Source organism: Protopterus annectens, chromosome 11.part0 (genome assembly GCF_019279795.1).
Source record: "Protopterus annectens isolate FY-2018-M chromosome 11.part0, PAN1.0, whole genome shotgun sequence".
In the NCBI taxonomy this organism is placed as follows: domain Eukaryota; kingdom Metazoa; phylum Chordata; order Ceratodontiformes; family Protopteridae; genus Protopterus; species Protopterus annectens.
The window spans coordinates 307,822,492-307,845,641 of record NC_056745.1 but is presented as its reverse complement, the minus strand read 5'-3'; the positions used below and the strand labels follow the sequence as shown (position 1 = coordinate 307,845,641).

The window sequence follows — 23,150 nt, the reverse complement described above, 5'->3', positions numbered from 1 at the left end:
ACATCTAGTTTGGGATGACCTCACCAAGAGGATCAAAGGGCTCAAACAGATGTCATATGCGGTTAAACATACCGCCTGCTCAGAGGCGATCTGTGCCTGATAAAGCCATGTCCAACCTGGAATTAATGGACATGCTGCACCTCAGAAAATCAACGAGAGACTTGAACCTCAGCACTGAAATAAATAGGACATGCTGGAGGGACATATTCATAATCCCAGTCCAGGTTAGGCAGAGTCCGATGAGTGGGTATCACTTCTGTGTCACTGTTAGACAGATATACTAACAAAAGGGCATAGCAAAATTAATTTAAAATGGGTGGCGAAAGCCAAACACACTCTGGCTAGGCTTATAAATTCCCTAGGGCAGATAGCCTAGTATGAACCTATGAACCTATGATGGGAAATTATTTCCATGATGTTTTTGTTGAGGGGCCATTCGTGTGGTAGAAGAATGTGACTGCTCAGTTTGTCTGCTATCACATTGGATTTCCCCGGAATATGCATTGCTATGAGAAAGAGGTTGGATGAGATCACCCATTGCCACACTTTCAGAGCTTCTTGACACAAGGGGTAGGATCTGGCCCCTCTTTGCTTGTTGATGTACCAAACTACTTACATGTTGTCTGTTTGAATTGCAATATTCCCCAAAGGGAGAGCATTCTTGAAGTCCTGCAACACTAAAAGCACTGCTCTCATCTCTAGGACACTGATGTGCAAGTTGGCATCTTTGGGGGACTAACTGCCTTGGACTGTATTCCCTAGAAAATGCCCCCCACCCTAGCCAGGAAGCATCCATGGTCACTATGGCCTTGGGCTGAGGAGGAATAAATGGACGGCCTTGTAGAACCTGATCTGACTGAATCCACCACCTAAGATTTCTCTTGCATATTTGAGTGATTTGCATCTGAAAAGACATGGGCTGGTAAAGTATTGACTATTCTGTGACTAGCATGCACTGAAGAATTCTCATGCAAAATCTGGTTCAAGGTACTAATGTTATTGCCGCTGTATTGAACCTAGAGTCTGAAGGACCAGATGGGCTGAAATCTTAGTACTGCAGCTTATCTTTCTGACCTGTGATCTTATGGTCTGAACTCTTGAGGGCAGTAGTGAAGCTATGGTAGACTTTGTGTTGAGTATTACCCCTATGAATTCTAGACTCTGAGTTGGTTTTAGCTGAAACTTTTCATAGTTAATGGTTATCCCCAGAATAGAGGAAGTCTGGTGAACCTGAGCTCTTGCCCTTATCAGTTGATGCCTGATCACAGTGGAAATGAGCCAGTCATCAAGATATGGAAACACCTGGAATCCTTGCAGTCTTAAGTGAGCTGCCATTACTGCCATGTACTTTGTGAGTCCAAAGGGAAGACCCTGAAATGGTAAAGACTGGCTCCCAGCCAGAAGCGTAAATACCTTCCGGATCATCTGTTAATCTTTATTATGATAGCATGCATCTTGAAGGTCTATTGTGCACATCTAGTCATCCATGCCCAGAAATAGGAGAATGGACTGAACTGTGACCATCCAAAACTTGGTTCGCTGAACCGACTTTTTTAAAATGGTGAGATCCAAAATTGGTCTCCAGTCCCCTGTTTTCTTAGGTGCTAAAAAGAACCTTGAGTCAGTTCCGGATTCTATCTGGTCTGGTGGGATTTCTTAGATGATTCTTTTTTCTAGTGGTGCTTGAATTTAAAATGCTGCTTGTTCCCACTGACTGGATGGAACATCAGGGATTTTTCTTGAGTTTGGAGGAGGAAGGGAAACGGGAATTATATAACCTCTAGAAATAATACTTTGCACCCAAGTATCTTTTGATAAGTCTAGCCAGGCTCGCTGGTGCAGGGATAAACATCCTCCGACTGCCTCCAGAGGTGAGCAATTGGGCCTCCTGGTAGGATCTGTCAAAGAAGGACTCTCTGGATCCCTGGTTTTGTTGACCACTTCTGCCACATGGGAATTGTCATGCATTAGAATTCCGTCCTCTGGCTCTTGGGGAACCTCCTCCACATGTGTCTTGGAATGGACCCTGAGATTTCTTGAACCACATTTTTTGACTGCTCCATTGATTCTTGGAAAAGGATCTTTGAGGGGTCACAAAACATATGCCCATGGCAGACAGTGTCTTTCCATCCTTTTCACACTTGCAGAGTGTGTCCTACAAGGACATGCCATCAAAGGTAGCATTGACGAATGAGGATTTGAAGAGATTTGCAAAATCACACAAGTGTATCCAGGCATGCCTCCTAATGGAAATGCCCAAACCTGCTGCCTTTGAGGTTTCTTCTTCTACATACGAAATCAAGCTCATGGAGGAATTGGAAATGGATTGCAGGGTAGCCATCTGAGAAGTGACAAATGACTGAACTTCTACAGAAACAGCTCTTGAGAAGGTATTTGACAATTCCTTAATTAAATCCTTCTGAAGTGTTGTTAAGTGTGCCAAATAATTCAAAGACCTTAAACTGAAGGTTGCTGAATCATAGACACGCTTCCCAAATCTTTCTATTGCCCATGACTCCCTACTGGAGGGATGAACTGTGGAGCTCTCCTAGCCAAGTTCCTTTTTGGTGGCTGCCACTACAACCATGGCATCAACGGGCACCACCTTTTCCCCAAAAGTGCTTGTCCACATGTGGTGCCATAATCTTATCTTGTCTCTGAGGTATAGGTTCAATTGTGTCAGGTTCCTACCACACCTGCTGAAAGAGCAACTCAATAGGTTCATCGGCAGTTGGAATCACCCAGGAGGTAAATGGGCCAGAACCGAAGGCCTCCAGGAATATGGATTCCTCAGATGAAGGGTTACTGGGTATCCAGCCACCTCACTACTTAAAGATTTTGAGAATGTCTTTGAATAAGACATCTTCAGGAGATGACCATGGGGACTCTTCACCCTCGTTGAAATCCGTATCTTGTATGATGGACTCCTCTGGTGAGCCTAGGTGGTTCCTCTTACATGACTTCTTCTTAGGGGCCTCCTCAGTGGAGAGGTATCAGAAGAAGAAATCAAGATTCCCTAAGTGGAAACCCAGGGGTCTTAGTACTGTCTGTCCCTGTGGAAATACTTGGTGAGACTCTGAGAGCAGAGACATCAGGGTTGCAGATTTAGAATCTGAGGGGGATGAATCCATCCATTCTGCTGAGGCAGAACTCTCTTCACAGCCTCAAAGGCAGATCACTCTGGAGAAAAGAAGGACATTGGATCTGAAAAGTGAAGCTTCTGGACTGCAGCCCTCCCCTGCTGCAAGGGCAAAATCCCTGAGGTGGAAGCCAAAGCAGAGCTATCCAATACCAAGGCTCCAGGCACAGAAATGGCTATGAAAGCTTTAGAGTCAACTGCAACATCTCAGATCCAACAGGGAGGCTTCACCTCCAATAACTCTCTGGATCTGATGGGATAGGAGCAATCAGAAAAGCTTCAGATCTGAGGATAAAGTAATACTCAGATCTGAGCCAGACGTATCTGAATGGCTAGGATCCAGGGACTCTGAAACAACCATAGTAGTCAGAGGAAGAAATTATAGTGGGAGTGGAGCAGAAAAACAGACCTCCTGAACCAGAGAGGTAGAAGCTGAAAGAACACCCATGTGGCACTGCTCCAACAGAATCTTACTCACCATTCTTTCCACATCTTCTTCTGTGAGACTTCTGGAAGAACAACTGGAAAAAAATGAAGGAGACCTAGGTCTTTCCAGGAAAGAGGAAGGTACTCTAGAGGGTACTGGATCCACGACAGTGAATATCAAGTCCTTGGTAAAATATCCAGTGTTGAAGGTCCAGCAACAGTCGGATCCGACTTAGATTGTGTTGGATCCAATAAGGTCAGATCATGTAATTTTTATTTCTTTGGATTTGAAGTAGTCAGATCAGACATTTTTGGGTTTTTTGGATCTGAGAGTGAAGTCGGATTTTGTGAGACCTTTTCTTAGAAGTATCTGAAGCAGATGAAGAAGAGGAAGGCTTCGGAGAGAAGGTCTTAAGCTGCTTTGGCTTAATCTTAGTTTTGCGAGATTTATCTCCTGATATAGCATCTCCAAAGGATGAAGGTAAAATGCCTTTGTGAATCAGTTTGTTTTTGCATTCCACTAACGCTTTGGGGTTGAACTTGTGGTAAATCGAGCAGTCTTCCTGTAAGTGAAGCGGCCCTAGACAGTATACACATTAAGTGTGGGCATTACATAATGGCAGAGTATGTATGCACTTAGTACATTTTTTAAATCCTGCTGGCACTTTATCTGCAATATCCATACAGCAGAAATTAGACAAGAAAAGAAAATGTTCTCAACTAACCTTTTTCTTTTTTTAACAAGGATACAGGAAGGAAAAATAAAGAAATTACCAACAATGGTATTCAGGGCTACAAGAAACTGTGGTAAACTGTAGTATCACAGGAAAGATACTAGCAATGGTATCCAAAAGGTATGCAGATTACAGAAGAGCAGAAAAGATAGAAAAATAATAATATATGGGAAAGTATGCAACAGGTAAGAGGAATACTTATTCTAGAAATAGAAGAAAAATATGGCAACAAGACAATTTTAATCAGAGTTATCTCAAAATTGCTCAAGAGTACTGGCACCATGTCTTCTGCTGAAAACGGCAAACGAGATCTGAGGTAATTGGGGTTGGTGCATTGTTGGTAAGGGAGAAGCTCAAGAATTCTTGGTTGCCATGAACTTTGGCAATGACTGAGTCAGATCGGAGGGATTGGATCTGATCCCATCAGTTGATGATAGAATGAAAATTGGCAACATCAGATCTATTGTTTTCTGAAATGACATGCTGATGCTGCACCACAGTGTTCTGCTGTGGACCACATTATAGTCACTGGACCACTGTACGTGTGTGGTTATATTGTTTCTAGTAGTTTGTAGTTGCACTGCCATAAATATATATCTGTCATACAAAACATTGGTTACAATTCATTGTATATAAACTGTGGAGAATACCATAGCACCTTAGGTGCATATCCACTATAGAAGTTGACTCCTCCAGGTACACAACAGTGTATGTAGACTCTCCAGACAGGACACTTTTTTGAATTATGTAGAACTCTAGCATGTGTATTTTAATGTGTTTCACCATTACGCAATTGTGGGCTATGAATCCATCCTGCATACAAGTTAGTGTGTGATGTGTGTGTGTGTGTGTGTGTGTGTGTGTGTGTGTGTGTGTGTGTGTGTGTGTGTGTGTGTGTGCTTGCATTCCTGCGAGTTGGAGTCAATTTGTTGTTTTAGAGCCAAAGCCAACAAAAGAAAAGCTTTGTTATAGCAGCAGTGCCATATGTGGGCATGGGTTACACTGGCATTTATCCATGTCTAGCTTTGATATTTGGTCACTCAGTCTTCAACAATATGGCCAAACCACTCCAGGTAGGAGTAAATCCCAGCATAACAAACACAAATATGGTATATATATCTATGCCAAAAATTTTATGGCAACATAAATCCAGAAGCAAATCATTGTCATGTTTGCTACCTGCATTCTACTTATTACACTTCTAAGGATATACTGTAAGAGATGCTGATACCCAACTGAAACAAGCAGAAAGACAACTGTAATAACAACACATAAACTTCTCAGCTTCCTCTCAGAAATTTGAAGCTCAAAATTGCAAACCCCATAATTGTGAAAAATAAAGAGTGATTTCTAAAGAAATATAGTGAATTTTAAAACTCACTCTAACAGCACAAAAATGTTTTTGAAAGAGGCTTTCCCTCTACCTTACCAGGCGGAAACGAGTAAATGCCATTCAGAATGCTACTACTTATATATACTCATTTCAAGATCACCATCCTTTGGAATAAGGGTAATATGCAAAAATTCTACAGCTTTGGATGCAATATATATTAATCAAGGTCCTTGCAATTTTAAAAGGAACCCACCACTGAAGATATGGACTTGCACTCTTTTCTCATTTAATAAAACAGCAAACCTCAACATCATACTGCATTCTTTTCCCATTTAATAAAACAGCAAACCTCAACATCATACTCGACCATGAAGCAGAAAGTACTACTCCAAGTATAGCAGAGTAATGGTTTTGGAAACAGTACTGCTTGGAAACCCATAAAATGGTAAGTTTTGATTTGCTGATCTACAGAACATTGATTTTAGTTCCATTTTTTTGAGACAGCATCAGAATGAAATCTTTTTTTTTTTTCAAAACATAACTGAACAGACAGATGACCAGTTTATCAATTACTTTAAAAGATAATGCAATAAAATTAACACTTTGGGTGCACAAACTGACTGCTGGTCAACTTTTTGCTGATCTACATTTGTAATTGCTTCCACACAGTTATTAACAAATCAGCTAGTCACAAAGTCCTACTTGTGTACATGTAAATACCTTGGAAGTAGCACAAACGCAGGAGTAAAGAATTTCTGCGAAAATAACAAGATCATCATGACAGTTGCTAACTGCCTGTCCATACTTCAGCAATTCTCCTGTAAAAAAAATTAAGAAGTATTACATTGTCACAACCATTTAAATTTGCAACAAGTTATTATCATTTCCCTAAAATATATTTCAAAAATTATCTTCTGCTCCAAATGTTCAGCATAGGAGAAGGTGCAATTGTGTGATACTCACCATAATGCTAGATCTGCAAATGAAATAAAATATGTATTTTTTTGTTTCTTAATACTGTGTAAACGACTTGCCAAATAAGTTTAATGCAGCCAGAATTCCAATGCAGTCATCCGTTTCATAGACTGTGACCCACTCAAGCATACAGATGCACATTCTAGTTTGGATGCATTTTCTGTTTAGCACAAAAGAGGAACCCTTCTAGCTTTAATACCTATAATAATACAATTCATGAACTATAAACTATTAACAATAATCAAGTTGATAAATAATTAGATAAACAAATGTACATTTGCATATTTGAATCAGATTTTGGTAACAGAAAAAAGAAAGAAAAAGCAAAGAACAATACAAGCAAACAAGATTATGTGCATTATACAAACATGTTTTTATACCAGTATGTGTGTGTGTGTGTGTGTGTGTGTGTGTGTGTGTGTGTGTGTGTGTGTGTGTGTGTGTGTGTGTGTGTGTACCACCTCCAAGATAACTCTACAGAGGAGAATGGGCAAATTCCCAATCCCTTGTATATAGCAGAATCACTCTACAATAAAATACTGGTATTTTTTAACACCAGCATCTATTGCAATATATGACAATACTTATAAACAACAATACCAAATGAGGAAAAGTTACTCAAGTAGTTAATGGGATTCAACAGGAAAAACAAAACACTTGAATCAATCCCTAATTTAGGACAGTCAAACACTAGCAACTAACAACACCCTATTATAATTTTCAAGTTAAATTGGTCAGACTGAATATAAAGATCATAAAAACTCTATCTGATGCCTATTATATTGGCTGAGGTTCCAAGACAGAACCCTTTGTAATTTGACCAAAAATTAAAACTGTTTACTAAGAAATTTCCTTGTTCTTAAAAACTCATGTGATTTTCTAGATAGATTTTGTTCCGTTAGTTATGATGGGAATAAAACAGGTTGGTAACTGCTGACATCAAGGATTTGTTTACTGTTACTTCCTAATCCTGAGGTTGGAATAGTTCGGAGAGAGTCTTATTGTATGGTCTGAACTATCTAGGAAAGGCACTGAGATTTTTATGTCTTAGAAAGAATACTGTACTGATTTTTTTTAATGTTTGAGAAAGAATGCTTTAGACAAGCATCAGGGAATGCTACTGATGTCCATTATGACACCCATTTACAATTATTTATTTTAAACTGTTAGTTGTACATTGTCCATTTAAAAATCAGCTGAAGTTGTACCTAAGATTTTTTGATTGATATTTTAATTCTATGGGTTGGTCATACAACTAACATGTATAATTTTTCACATATTTGCAAACTACCACTAAGTTTTTGCATCTTTCTTTTTATACCAATGACATTGCCATTAACTTTCTTGATGCCATTAATATAAAACTTTGATTTTACCACTTACACAAAGCCCATCTTTTCCAGTAATGGTGTACATTTTAATAGTTGTTATAATACTAGCCAAACAAGGGAAAAAGTCAAGGGCCATATTAGTCATCTCTTTAGGAGTATTTCAGAAGATATGAATACAATATACTGAATAGGATAATTCATGATAGAAACTACCAGTCAGCCTTTCTTGACATTTTTTTTCAAGAAGTAATGGGGCAAGAGATGATAACTTCCCCTAATTTTATTCAAATCATATTCAAAGTAAAAATGCATCCCTGATTCTACTTATTTATTTTTTATTTTTATTTATTTAACATTTGTTGACCGGGAAAGTCCGACTAGGTTCCACAGATCCTGTTTTCAGCAGAGGCCCGGGGAGAAACGCTCCAGAAGCATGTCTTTAGAATGTCTTTACTTAGAACATTTCTATGCTTTTACATCATTCTGTGCATACAAGAATGGTTAAAACAAAATTTATGTACTTATCATAAAGGTAGATTGGTGTTGTCTGATTTTCATCTGATTCAACACGTGTTGTCAGAGCCGATTGGATCTGCCCTAGGTAACATTTCTGAAACTTCACAGATCCAGGGCTCTGATTCCTCACCTACCCATAATTCCCTTTCCTCGCCTCCTTATTACCTCATATCAAGTTTGCCCCACCAGATTGAAATTTATAGGAATAATAATAACACATTAAAGGCTAGGTACTAGCTTGACCGAACATATGAAGAAAGGGATCACACTCTGATAAGACTGTTCATAGACAGGGTGCAAGTAAGTAAGATTCATTCAGTCACTGGAAGCCAATAGGTGATAATTTGGAAGGGGGCAGGAGGGAGAGAAGTTGAACCAGAAGAAAATCAGAAAACACGGATCTATCATTATGGTAAGTACATAACTTTCATATCAAATGTCTATTTTCATCCAATTCAGCACATGGGACAGATTCCCAAACTGGTTTTATCTATGTGGTATCACAGAATGAAGTTCATGAGAATGGTGGGACCCAAAGAGGAACTTGACCTAGATTGTACATCTAGTTTATAGTGAGACACAAAGGTGTGTACTGTTGACCAAGTTGCAGCAGCACAAATATCATCAGTAGGAAGCCTATTCATAAAGGCTACTGAAGTGGCTATTGCCCTTGTAGAATGAGCTTTGTTTTCTGTTTGCTGAGATAAAATCCTTTTTGCATAGACAAAAGAAATACAATGTGATAATGATCTTGAACATGTCACCTTAGAAACCGATTTGCATAATTTAGCTCTAGAAAAGGCAATGAACAATTGATCCAATTTCCTGAAGTGCTTTCTTCTATGAAGGTAGAATCTAAGTTGGTGATGGACATCCAACATGTGTAGAATGTATTTCCCTTTGTTTGAAATTCTGGGAAAAACATTGGTACAGCCAGTGATTGGTTTAAGTTTGCCTCAGATGCCACCTTAGGTGCAAAAGTTGCACTGGTTCTTAAATAAACTTTGTCTTTGTGAAAGACTAGGTAAGGGGATTTGCAGGAAAGGGTTTGTAACTTTGAGATTCATCTGGTCGATGTAATAGCTACAAAAAAAATTGTCTTCCAAGTGAGAAATTTCAAGTCTACTGTGGCTGCTGGGTCAAAGGTGGATTGAGTTAATGCTTGAAGCAAGATAATTATATCCTGTGGAGGTACTGGGTCTCTGATCAGAGCGTGTAGAAGGAACATTCCCCTCACAAAAGTTATGGAGACTTTTAGAGATGTTAAAGTAGTGTCATTCTAACCTATGTGGAAATTAGAAATTGCAGCCATTTGTAGCTTGATAGTGGAGAAACTAAAACCTCTATGGAAAAGTTGAGACAGAAACTCCAATATAGAATAAATGGTGGCTGAAAAATGGTCTATGCCTTTTGAAATAGCCCAGAAAGAAAAACCTTTCCACTTGCTTTGGTAAACCTTTTTTGTATATTGCTTTTGAGAAGCTGAGATAATCTGAACAACTGCTGCTGACTACCTGCCATTTATGGCTACAGTCAGAACTGGAGAAATCTCAAGCAGTTAGTTTCATGGACTTTTGATCTGCAGGAGCCAATCCAGATGGGTGAATTAAAACAATATGGATACTGATCCAATATCCACTGGGGATATACTAGTATAGGCCATAGGAAAGGGAACCGTGTTTATCAGGGCCAGAAAGGAGCAATAGGGATCACTCTGGTCTTGCACCTTCTTACTTTATGGATAAATTTGCTCATTAAGACAAACTGGGGAAAGGCATAAAGGAGACATGGGGGCCAGATGTGGACTAGAGCATCTTTCAGTGACTGTCCCTGTGGAGGGATCAGGGAAAAGTAACAAGTAACTGCTGCCCTTGTTGTTGAGGTAAAACACCAACAGGTCATAGCAAGGCTGGTGCCAGTGGTTGGAAATTAAAGCTGCCACTGTTGGATTGAGGGACTACTCATAAGCTATTAAATAGTTCTGATCAACTTGTCCACCAATACACTGGATGTTCCCAGGATGTGCATTGCTATCAGAAATTGGTTTGAAGACATCCCCCTCTGCCATACTCTCATGGCTTCCCTACAAAGAGGATACAAGTGGGTTACAACCTGTTTGATGATGTACCAGATTACTGGCATGTTGTCTGTCTGGACTAAAATCACATTCTTGGGAGGAAATCCTGAAAGGCCTGCAGTGCTAGGAGGACTGCTCTCATCTCCAAGGCATCAATGTGAAGATTGGCCTCTAAAAGTGTCAAAGAACCTTGGAACCTTCTCCCTTCAAGGTGCCCCCCCTCCCGCCAGAGAAGGGAGCCATCCATGGTTACAACAATCAGAGGATGATCGGTGTAAAAGGTGCAACCCTCCATCACTGACAGAGACCTTATCCACCAACTGATACAATCACTGCATATTTGAGTAATGTGAGCCTTTGTATGTAATGGATGAATGTTTTGAGACCACTGAAAATAGAGTCCACTGGAGTGTTCTCATATGGAATCTGGCTAGTGGAACCAGAATATATGTGGTGGCCATCAGACCTAACAGTCAGAGAATTAACCTTGCTGAAGGTGAAGAATGGTGAAATACTTGTGTAGCTGTCAGAGCACTCTGGTCTTTAATATTTGGCAAGCTGTAATGCTGTGTCCAGATGGCATCCAATGAATTCTATTTGTTGTGTTGGAACGATGTGATTCTTGGTTAGATTTACTGCAATTCCTATAATTTGCATTAAGGTCCAGATGATGTAACAACAGATCCCTGGAGATATCAGTAAAGAGCCAATAGTAGAGATACTGGAAGTAGCTGGTGTAGGCACACTGCAAGCATTGCCATTACTTTGGTAAAAACCCTGGTGGCTGTAGTGAGTCCAAATGGCAGTGCTCTGAACTGGTTATGATCGACTCCTGGCCAGAAGTGGAAAAATCTCCTGGAATGCTTCTCTATCTTTATATGAAAGTATGCATACTGGAGATCTATGGAGCACATCCAATCGCCCTTCCTCAGAAGAGGTGATATGGACTGAATTTTGACCATCTGGAATTTTGTCTGTCTTACAAAATAATTTAAATGACTCACATCCAGAATGAGTCTGAGGCCACCTGTCTTCTTGAGTACTAAAAGATCCTGCAATAGACTCCAGAGTCTAACTGGCCTTTGGGGGACCGGTTGGATGACTCCTTTTTCTAGCAACTTAGAAACTTCTGCTGCTGCTGGTTCCCATTGACTGGGTTGAATGTCGGGATCTTTCTTCTTTTTTGCTGGGGACAGGAAAAGGGAAATGAATAGTCTCAGGATATTATTTTCAGCACCCAAGTATCTGAGGTTATGTTTTGTCAAGCTTGAGGATGCATGGATAAGTGTCCCCCAACTACCTCCAGACTGCAGCAGTCAGGTATCCTTTCAGGAGTGCTGGTAGGGCTTTTTGGTGAAGGGACTGTGAAAGCCCTGATTGTGTGGTCTGGTTCTGCATCTTGGATGGCATCCATTAGAGTTATCTCATCCTCTATCATGAGGAGGCCTGTCCCTTGCAGCGCCCTAATATCAACCCTGTGATTTCCAGAACCACATCTTCTTGTCACCACTGTGATTCCTAGAGAAGGTCCTTTGTGGAGTGGAAAAATGTAGTTTCCCACAGCAGAAAATAGTTTACCATCTTGTTGACCCTTGGCTAATGTGTCCTTAACTTTTGATCTAAAAAGTGTTTAACCATCAAATGAGGCATTAATGAAGGATGTCTTAAAGCCTTCAGTGAAATCACAAAGGTACATCCAGGTATGTACATGGTAATGAAAGTGCCCACTGCCCTGGCTGTGCTATCAACTGTGTTAGATAACACATGGCTACATTTGATGTAAAATAAAGGGTAGAGAGCTGGGAGGGGAGTCCACTGTCTTCTGAACATCTGCAGGTAGATTATCCAAGAAAGACTTGGTGAGCTATTTGGTCAAGCCTCTCTGGAAGTATGTGACATGAGACAAATAGTTCAGTGCTCTGAGGATAAAACTCACTGAAGTGTAAGTCTATTTTGTAAACCAGTCCAACATCCAGCTCCATATTAGGGGGTGGACAGAGGAACTTTCTTCCAATAATTCCTTCTTGATAGCTATTGCTACCACCACGGCATCAACTGGTGGACCTCTGCTCTATTGCTTTCTAAACTTAGGTGCTGACAAAATTTGATCTAGTTTCTTTGGTAATGGTTCCACCATGTCAGGGTCCATCAATGCCCATTGAACTATGAGGTCAATAAGGGGATCGATGAGCAGTACTACCTAGGATTAAGGTGAGCTGGAACCAAAGGCTTCCAAGAATATGGTCTCATCTGGCAAAAGGTTATCTGTGGACCATCCCCCTCATTGTTTCATCAGTTTGAGAATCTCAGTGAAGGTGATGTTCTCTGATGGGGATAGAGGGGAACCTTCATCTTCATCCAAATCAATGTCTTCAGTGAAAGACTCTGCAGATTAGTCTATTTGCTTCTGTTTGCACATTTGCTTCCTTTGAACCTGTACTGGTGGATGACCAAATGGGTTAGAATCAGACAGGGAGCTCACAAAATAATTAGTCTCAGATGCCTGTAGCACAGATTATTCATGTTGGATAGAGTGAAGGGAAGAAGAAGCAGAATCCCTTTGAGGTTTGGATGCAACCAAGCTGAGAAGTAATGCCTTTTCTCTCACCAAAGCCAAAACCCTCTCAAAGGCTTCAAAAGCAGAAGCAGTAACCAGACTCAAATGAGGTCTCCTTCTGTCCAAAAAAGAAGGTGAGCTCCTGCTCCTGATGGGTCTCAGTCCCAAGGCCAGTCTCAGATCTGAACTGCTAAGATCCCAAGCCTCAAGAGGGAGAGATGGCTCCAATGACTTCAGAGTCAACCTATCTCCTCGAGTCCCAGCACTAACACTTCAACTTAGAGACTCTTCCTGATTCAAATGTACTAGAGTTGAGAGTTAAGGATGCTGTTGAAGTTGACATAGCCTGAACTGCTGGCTTTAACAAAGGCACACCAGGGCAGGTCAGATCCAGGATACTTAGGTCCTAAGGACAGACCAGTACCAGAGAAAGAAGAGGAGTGATTGTTGGACGAGTATCTGGTGCATTCAGGGGTGATGGCACCAAGAAAACCCCAAGCTGTATTTGCGATCTCAGAAACTTTCTAATCATTCTGTCAAAGTCTTGCTCAGTAAGGCTTTTGGATGACTGAGTAGAGGAAGCCACTGAATGTGGTCTTGAATATTTTTTTCTCCTTTAGGATAGAAGAGTACAGCCTCAGACTCAACTGTTCTGAGAAGAATCAAAGCTGAGGTGAAGAAACTGATGGCTATGACTTCCTAGGAGTTTTAAGAACCAGACTGATTTAAAAAGTGGGATCCAGTGACCTTTTCCTGGCCTTTTCTAACTTTTCGTTTTCTTTTCCATTTTTCTCCTTTTATAGTCTTTCTTCTTCACGTTTTCCTTTTGCTTTTCTTTATCTTTAGTTTTGCCAGTGTCCTTTTTCTTAGTTGGGGAAGCAGATGAAGAGGAGGCAGTTGAGTGAGAAGACACTGTCTGTGAAGGAGAACACTTTTAACAATTAATGCTTGTGAGTTGGCCCTTACGACAGAGCTCCTGCAGTAGCACAGTTGGATTTAGTGACCACAGGCTATGAAAGGAAAGAAAAGGAAAAAAATCTCCTAAAATGTCAGGCAATAAAGCTAATAATTATTATAAAAAAGATGAAGAAAGAACCACAGTGAGTCACAGCAACAGAATATGGGTAAAATATAAGAGTAGAAAAAATTGTAAACAGTTTATGCATGTAAGCTGAAAGTAGGTTAGCAGGAGGTATACTGATAGAGAACCACAGTACTGCAGTGTGTGTGTGTGTGTGTGTGTGTGTATATATATATATATATATATATATATATATATATATATGGATCTAGGACATTTGATCAAAAGATCAAACGTCTGAATCCATTTAGGGCGAGCATACTTACACGAAAGTGCTTTTCACTGAAGAAGCACTTTTGCGTAATTATGTCTGTTGCCGAGGCCATACTACTGTGTGGATAAGGGAAAATTCCCTTTTCCCACTGTAGTGCAGTCTTGGAGGGAGAATATTAAAGTAGGGGGGCGTGGGTGGCACAGCCCCCCACATGGGGGGATGAAGCCCCCCCTGCAGAAACGTAAATATAGTGTCACGCTTTAACAAAAGTGCTTTTTCGATGAAAGCGCTTTCGTTAAAGTGTGTTTGGTGGTTATGGATTCAGATGTTTGATTTTTTTCGATTTTATATATATATATATATATATATAGAGAGAGAGAGAGAGAGAACTGTATAAAGAACGTTATCATAAAATAACATTACACTGATAAGCACAATAAAAAGCCAACACTTAGTAAACATTTATGGGATTAACCAGTATATCAAAAGAGTGTTATATATATCAAAACACCAGCAAATGACATTACATACTTGTTAAAGGGCATAAGCTCAACAAACATAAAGTTTATCAGATTTAAATGAAACTGATACAAATAAAACACACTATCAAGGTCTATATATTGTTCTACACAGTCTTAGAACAAATAGAAATGCAATAACATATGACATATACTTGCACTGTGAAGGAAGTTGGTGACTGAGTGAAAAAGGAAGAATAGTAAGGGGATATTTAGCAATACATTCTACTATACTGACCCTCCCACCATCAAGTCAAATTATAATAGAGAGTAATTAGTTTATAGCCAATACAAAGCAATTAGCAGACAGGTCAAATGCAGAACAGGTTTTGTTTCTTTTCTATTCGCAGAAACCTACCAGTCAGGAAGACTAAGTAACTGACATATACACTGTAAACTCCTGGTCAAGAGACAGGACAGTGACCAACTTAGTAAGTGGTCCTTAAAGTGCATGGACCGATCTTTTGGAGGGGGGACATTAAGCCAGTTTCCGGCACAGGTAGGCATTTTACTAGTTGAAGTTAATACACAGTAAGGCTCTTCAAGTTAATTTTGCTTACATTATACAAAGACAAAATTCTCAGTGAAAATGCTTGGGAGTTGGCCCTTATCGTAAAGCTGTTCATGTAGGTCAAGTAATTTAATAGTATCAGAAAAGCAAAGCCCTTGGTGTAAACAAGTTTTTCCATCCTGTCGATTGGCAAGGACTCCTTGTTTGGGGGAGGAATATCAGAGGACTCCGAGAATTCTTTCTTGGTGGCAGGTGCAATAATCAATTAATCCACCAGAGAACTTTTAGACCAAAACTGCCTATCTCTAGGAGGACACAGAACCTTACTGGGTTTTCATGGGATGTCTTCCACCAATTAAGGTTCCTGTCATGACCTCTAGGTGACCAAATCTATTGAGTGGTCTACATGACAGACCACCCAAGAGGTAAAAGGGGAAGAGCGATATGCTTCCAAGAGCACTTACTTATCCTGAGAGGGTGGGTCTAATGGCCAGGCTCTCCTGTGCTTCATCAGTTCTAGGAACTAACCAAATGGCACATCTTCAGTAAGGTAATGGGGAAGACCTTTCTTTCATCATATTCAATGTTGAGTAATGGACTCTGAAGGGGAGTCTATGTGCCTCTTTTGCATATTATCTTCCTATATATCTTCGACTGTGATATCCCTCAGCTCTGCCCCTGGAAGCCTTGATGAACAGGCCAAAGAGTCAATGGGCATGCATCTTGGGGTGGAGCCAGCACTGAAGAAAGTCTTGGTAATAACCTAGGGGGAGGAGACTATTATCCTCTCCATAGTCTCAAAGGCAAATCTGGAGTCCATCTGCATCAAAGGAGCACTCCCCAGAACAAATACCTTCTCTGCTGAATCAGAAGTGGGTGGAGACACATCGGCATTCCAGACACTGAGGACTCTGACTGCCTTAAAATGAAGAACAGTACTGCCAGCCAGACTGCCATAAGACCCAGACACTGAAAATGTCTCCAAAATTGTTGTAGCCATACATGTTGCTGAGAACTTGACGTTGAGCTTTTAAATCTGAAACTCACTCAGTTCCAACAGGGCTGGTGTCAAACATGTTTATTTATTTTTATTTATTTACATTTGTTGTCCGGGAGTGTCCGACTGGACGTAGGTCCATTTTCAGCGGAGGCCCGGGGAGAAAAGCTCCACAGTTAAAATAAACAGACAGTAGTTACATTGGATTACATAGCAATTTGACAATTTAACATAGCAATTACTTACAACATATTTGCAGATGAAGAACATAGTACATCAGTAGACAACTAGAATCTTTATCTGTGAAGTACATAACAGACATTAACAAATCTTACAATAAGAAGTTCCTGCTGTATAATAAGTACTAGGCTTATGAGCATCTAAGTTTGCTATAATCAAGGTAGTTAGTGGAGTGGAAAGAAAGGTAGTGGTTGGATGGGATGGGTAATATTAGAGTGGGAGTTGCAAGGGCATAGCTAGCATGTTTTTAGGTGCGCTTTTAGTAAAGTTTTTAAGTGGGTGCATGATGGTACGGAGGTAATTGTGAGTGGAAGGGAGTTCCATAATTTGGCTATGGTGCAAGAGAATAGTGCTTCACCAGCAGAGTTATTGGCTATAGTGATCTGCAAGTGATTTTTGTTGCTGGATCTTAGTGGTCTGGTGGTGCGATAGGGTTGGAGTAGATTCTGGAGGGATGGAACATTTAGTGGATGGTTTACTAGTTTGTGGGCGAGTGAGAGTTGATACCACTGAAGGAGGTGAGGGAGTTCAAGCCAGCCCAGTTCAGCAAGTGAGAGACAGTGGTGACTATGGTAGGATGCCCCTGTGGCGAATTTGGCAATTTTGTTGTAGCAGGTCTCTAACTTATTTAGATCGCATTGCCTTAGGTTGGTATATATTGGAGAGGCATAAAGTAGGGTGGAGATAAGGTGGGAATTTGCTATTGAAATCTTTGCTGCTTTGGTGAGAAGTTGCTTATTTCTGTATAATGCTTCTAGTTTTTGTGGACTTTTTTTATGGTCATGGATATGTGAATGTCAAATTTTAGTTTATTGTCTGTTTCCACTCCTAGCAATTTGGTGTGTTCAGTTGGGTATATAGTGGTGTTGTCTTTTGCTGTGATGTTAAAGTGAGAGTTGTTTTGAGTATGTTTGGTGGGTTGGAAGATGAGTAGTTTAGTTTTGTTTGAGTTGAGTATTAATTGAGCATCGGATAACCAAGTTTCAATAGAGGAAAAGGCTTCCTGTGTGACTTTTTGCAGTTTGGGTAGGGACTGGGCTGAGCAGATGATGGTTGAGTCATCTGCATATTGTATGAGTGTGCCATGTTTGGTGGCAGAGGCTAGATTATTGGTGTAAACAGAGAAGAGTAGGGAACCAAGGATGGATCCTTGGGGAACCCCTATGGAGACAGGTAGTTGGGGAGATATGTCATTCTACCATACAATGGATTGTTGGCAGTCAGACAGGTAACTCTGAAACCAGTTGGTGACTGATTGAGAGAAGGATAGGTTACTGAGGACAGAGATAAATTGTTTGTGTGGGACCATGTCAAATGCTTTAGATAGGTCTAGGAAAGTAGCAGAGGAGAGATAGCCATTGTTTTTATGCTGAAGGATATTGTTAGTAAAGGAGAGTAAGGCAGTGGTGGTGCTATGGTTTGGTCGGAAACCATACTGTGTACTAGAAAGGAGGTTGTTAGTAAGTTAAATGTAAACTTGTTCACATTGCAACACGGAGGACTCATGATACCAATGTGACAGGAGAAGGAGCTAAAAGAGGTAATGGGGGAGGGGGCAACCCAATGCACTCCAGTAACACAAGGGAATGAGATGATCAGTACCATCAGCATCTTACAAAGGCCTTCACCATCAACTTCAAATCTACTTAGGATGTACTTCTGAAGGATTTCATAGATTTAAGGGATGAAGCAGTAGGAGGTCTGGAAACCAAGAAGCAGGAAAATTCCTTCTTAGAAGGGTGTGAGCTGCCTGTTTTAGGAGACTTTGAAGGAGATTTGTTCCTAACTACAGTAATCTCACATCACTGGAGACTACTGCCTCGGTACTAAGGGAGGAAAAGAAACTTTCCAGGCTACTTTAGGGGAAGAAAATGGGCCATATTTTACAGCCTTATGCTTTTTGAATTCCTTCTTCTTATCGTTTTCTCTTCTGATTTGTCAACAGGTCCAGCAGAAAGACCTTTGATAAGCTCATTCTTCCTGTCTGTTAGAGACAACAGACTAAAGCCCTTACAAACTCAGCAAACAATCTTGAGGTGCTCAGGACCTAAGCAAACTACACACTGGTCATGCACATCTTGGGGTGGGATCTTGCATCTGCACTTACTACATTTTTATATGTCATATCCATATTAGCAACACCTGTACAATAGGTATAACAGCAAAAAACACACTCCTTAGAATAAAAAAGGTAAAATTAACAGTGAAAACTACTAACTTTTTTGTAAGGAAGTAGAAAGGTGCTTGGCAACTGCCAAAGCATTAATGAGCTGAGGCACTTATTTCTCTTACTGCTAATAATAAGCAATTATAAGGCTGAACTATGGAAAAAAGAAAATTAGTAAAATGCTAGTGCTAATTAGCTCTAGGCAGGTAATAAAGATCCATTCATGACAGTGGCAAACTAGATCTGAACAGATAGGTTCCAGGGAGATTATGGGAAAGTTTGTAGGAACATGTGGCACTAGAGTGCTACCTAATGGTCAGATCAGATCCAAGGAGCATGTTTGTACCCAACTGTCATATTGGATGAACTGATGAAATAGAATCATGACCATCTAAAAAAGAGTGAACTCAAAACATAAAAAATGGTGGCATAATATTTAAAACTGCCAACGAAATGAAGACTTTGACATCACACAATGGATGAAAGAAAGATAACCTTGACCATCTGTGAAAATCATGAAAAAGGAATCAAATCAACAGAAGAAAGAAATCAAAGAATGAATCTGCAAAAAGTCATAGAAAAACCTTGCAAACTTTCATAAATGAATAACACAGTGACATGTTAAAGATTAAAGATATCTACTGTAACAGTCTACCTGACTAACAATAAAAACATACCAACTCTGTTTATCTATGAAATGCAGGACAATTATCTAAAGAAACTGTTTTACCTAATGCAATGAGCTATTAATTATATGCATTGCACTGTGTGGAATAATGTGAATATGTTACAAAAGTACAAATAAATATATTCTCAAAATACAAATTCCTAATCCAATGCAGCAAGCCCACTCAAAAAGTAGCACAAAGAATAACACACACATCTCCAATATAAAACATACAATGGAATCACAAAACATAAAAAGCCCAACCACACCACAAAATCTGCACTCAGCATAACAAACATAACTTGCATAAATAAACCAACACACTGGTACATAAGTCAACATAAATGGATAATCAAACATCACAAAACATGAAACACATTCATAAAGAAATACAATACAAATCCATACAAATGAAACATTATCACAATAAAAGCACAGCATACACAGTTATATGCATAGTCAAAGTAACATAGAAATAGCAATAAAAGATAGCAAATATGCAAACGTATACAGCTCCCAAAACATACATTACAAAATATGGTTTATATTAATGCATACCTGCATGTACGATTACATACACATACAAATATCAGTCCTACCAACACTGATTGCTACAACCCTTAACAAAGCCCTCAACTCCAAATAAAACAAAATAACCTGAAGAATAAATCAATACTTAAACAAATAAATAGCCACTTCAATAAAAATGTACATTGACACTTACCCTTCAAAGAAATTCATGAAAAGTCTATCAGTTTTGTGCACTGCTCTGTAAGGAACTTGTTTAGTACAGCTGGATGTCTGAAAATTGTCATACTAAGTAAATCTTCTGTGCAAGGCAGTGCAGTGAGATACACAAGACCCTAATTTAAATGAGTCATTCTGACAGAGTACCACAGTTATATGCAGTATCTTAAACCCACATTACCCAGGACCCCAGCTTTGCATTACCGGGCAGCATGCTGTCTATGAATCAGAAATCCCCTGTCTACTACACACAGCTATGTATGTCACCCAGAATGTCAGAAATTTCATTGGTTACACACTAGACCCACGTATATATAAGAAGTAAAATCTGTCAGAGCGGGCATTACAGGGATGTAATAGACAACTAAGGAACCTTCACACTCCTGGAAAGTGCAGATTAACTACTAAATATGAACCATTGACAGTTCTAAAGTACAATTATCACACTTTATCTGTCTATAATTAGGACATGTTCTAGGGCATTATTGCGCCTAGCAAATAGCAACTGTGTTTCTTTTTCTTTATGAGTGATTTTAAGTGATTTATTTGTATTTGTTTTAATTTTAAAGCATTCCTCTGCTTGTTTCTTAGTGTTCTTAGAAAATGTGATTCCATTTCTTCTTTATTTACAGTGGAATATTTCAAATATGACACTTTTAAAAATGACTAAATAACAGCAAATATGGTTTCTTCTGATAGCAGATCTGCATGTATGTTCATGCGTGAGTGTCTGTATGCACATGTTTATGTGCATGTGAGTCTGTCTGTATTTGTTTATGCCTGCGTGCACTGTGAGATTGTGTGTGTGTGTGTGTGTGTATGTGTGTGTGTGTGTGTGTGTGTGTGTGTGTGTGTGTGTGTGTGTGTGTGTGTGTGTGTGTGTGTGTGTGTGTGTGTGTCTGCGTGTGCTATCCCAGCATGCACCAGGAAACCACCCCAGATCTTGTTTGCAATAATAATAGTAGTAAGAAATAATCACAGTTAAACATCTCAGAGTACAATGAAGAGGTCAGAGAATAATGATATCCAATTTTACCAACTCGATCTTCCAGGAGTAAAAATATCGGGGGAATAGAGGGTGGGATGTAAGAATGAAGAAAAAGATGGACAACACACATGGAACATTATGGTGAGTACATAACTTCTTTATGTGTTGTTGTCTTATCTCGCCTTCATTCTTACTAGGATGGGACAGCATCCCTAGCACCATCTTTCTTGGGTGGTCAAGGGACAATATTATTCAGAATCGTGGAACCAAAAGAGGCCCTGTTCCTGGAGGCCAAATTGACTTTGTAATGAGTGATAAAGGTATGTAGTCTTGTCCATGTTGCCGCAGCACAAATGGTATCGATTGGTAGTCTAGCCAAAAAGGCTGAAAAGGTTGCAGTGGCTCTTGAAAAGTCTTTAGCTCTGTTGGGGAGATTACTATTTTGAGACTTATAGATAAAAGTTATGCAATAAGACGTACCTTTCCTTGAATCTGAAAAAGAGATAAATAGCTGGTCAGATTTTTTTGAAGTCTTTAGTCCTATGTAAGTAAAATCATAACTGTCTGTGCACATCCGATTGATGTAACATATATTCTGCCTTATTCTTGTAATTTGGGTAAAAGACTAGCAGCTCTATAGATTGGTTCAAATTTGATTCTGAAAATACTTTTGGCAAAAAGGAAGGGTTTGTTTGTAAGGACACCTTGTCTCTATGGAAAAGCAAGTAGGGGGGCTTTATTGACAAGGCTTGTAGCTTTGACACTCTTCTAGCAGAGGTAATTGCTAGCAAGACAATAGTTTTCCATGACATGAACTTGAGTTCACAAGATGATGATGGCTCAAACGGAGGAAAGATTAAACGAGATAAGATGAAATTTAAGTCCCATGGTGCTGGAGGGTCTTTGATAGCTGGTCTTAATAACAAAGTACCTTTAAGAAAGGCTTTGCATAGTCTGTGAGACATAATATTGAGGCCAGATTCACCTAAATGGAAATTAGATATCGCTGCTAGCTGAACTCTAATGGTAGCTGCAGCTGCGCCTTCAGTGAATAGTTTTGCTAGAAATTCTAGAATGGAATTCACTGGGGCAGAAAAAGGGTCAATATGCCTATGAGAAGCCCATAAGGAGAATCTTATCCATTTGCTTCTATATATCTTTCTTGTCAATGCTTTATGTGAGGAAATTAGGATGTGCTTAACTGATGACGAAAGGTTAGGAAACTTGGCTAGCATTGGAATCAGAGCAGCCAAGCTTTCAATTTGAGGGTCTGAAGGGAAGAGTGAAGCGTTCCTGATGTGTGAGTCAAAAGGTCTGGAACTGAGTCTAGCAACCAAGGCTCCTCCCAAATCAAGTCCCTTCCCCTAGAATTTGGCTTTCTGAAATACTTTGAGTATTAAAGGAAATGGGGGAAAAGCACAAAGGAGTCATGAGGGCCAATTGTGAACAAGTGCATCCCTTGGTGACTTCCCCGGAGGGGGGATAAGGGCAAAGTAGATTCTGCATTTGGCATTCATGGATGTTGCAAAAAGGTCACAACAAGGTTGGCCCCATTTGCGGAAAATATTTTCTGCTGCTTCCTGTTTTAGGGACCACTCGTGAGGCATCAGAATTGCTCTGTTGAGTCTGTCCGCTATCACGTTGGATTTCCCTGGGATGTACATTGCTATCAGAAAGTGTTGGGAAGAGGTCGTCCACTGCCATACTCTCAGGGCCTCTCGACAAAGGGGGTAAGATCTGGTTCCGCCTTGTTTGTTTATGTACCACACAACTGACATGTTGTCTGTCTGTATCGCAATAGTTCCCAGTGGAAGAGAGTCCTGGAATGATAGAAGCACCACTGTCATCTCTAGGATATTGATGTGCAAGTGGGCCTCATGATCATGCCAGGTGCCTTGGACTGTCTTTCCCAGATAATGCTCCCCCACCCTA

At 39.9% G+C, this 23,150-nt stretch overlaps 1 protein-coding gene across 1 annotated transcript in view; it reads right to left on the bottom strand.

The window, feature by feature from the left end:
- CFAP54 (cilia and flagella associated protein 54) overlaps positions 1-23,150 on the bottom strand; it is a 2,749,537-nt gene that overhangs the window by 2,334,509 nt on the left and 391,878 nt on the right. The window contains exon 15 of the mRNA XM_044087198.1: positions 6,353-6,450. Coding sequence (XP_043943133.1) covers positions 6,353-6,450 — 98 coding nt within the window. The remainder of the gene's footprint in view (positions 1-6,352; positions 6,451-23,150) is intronic.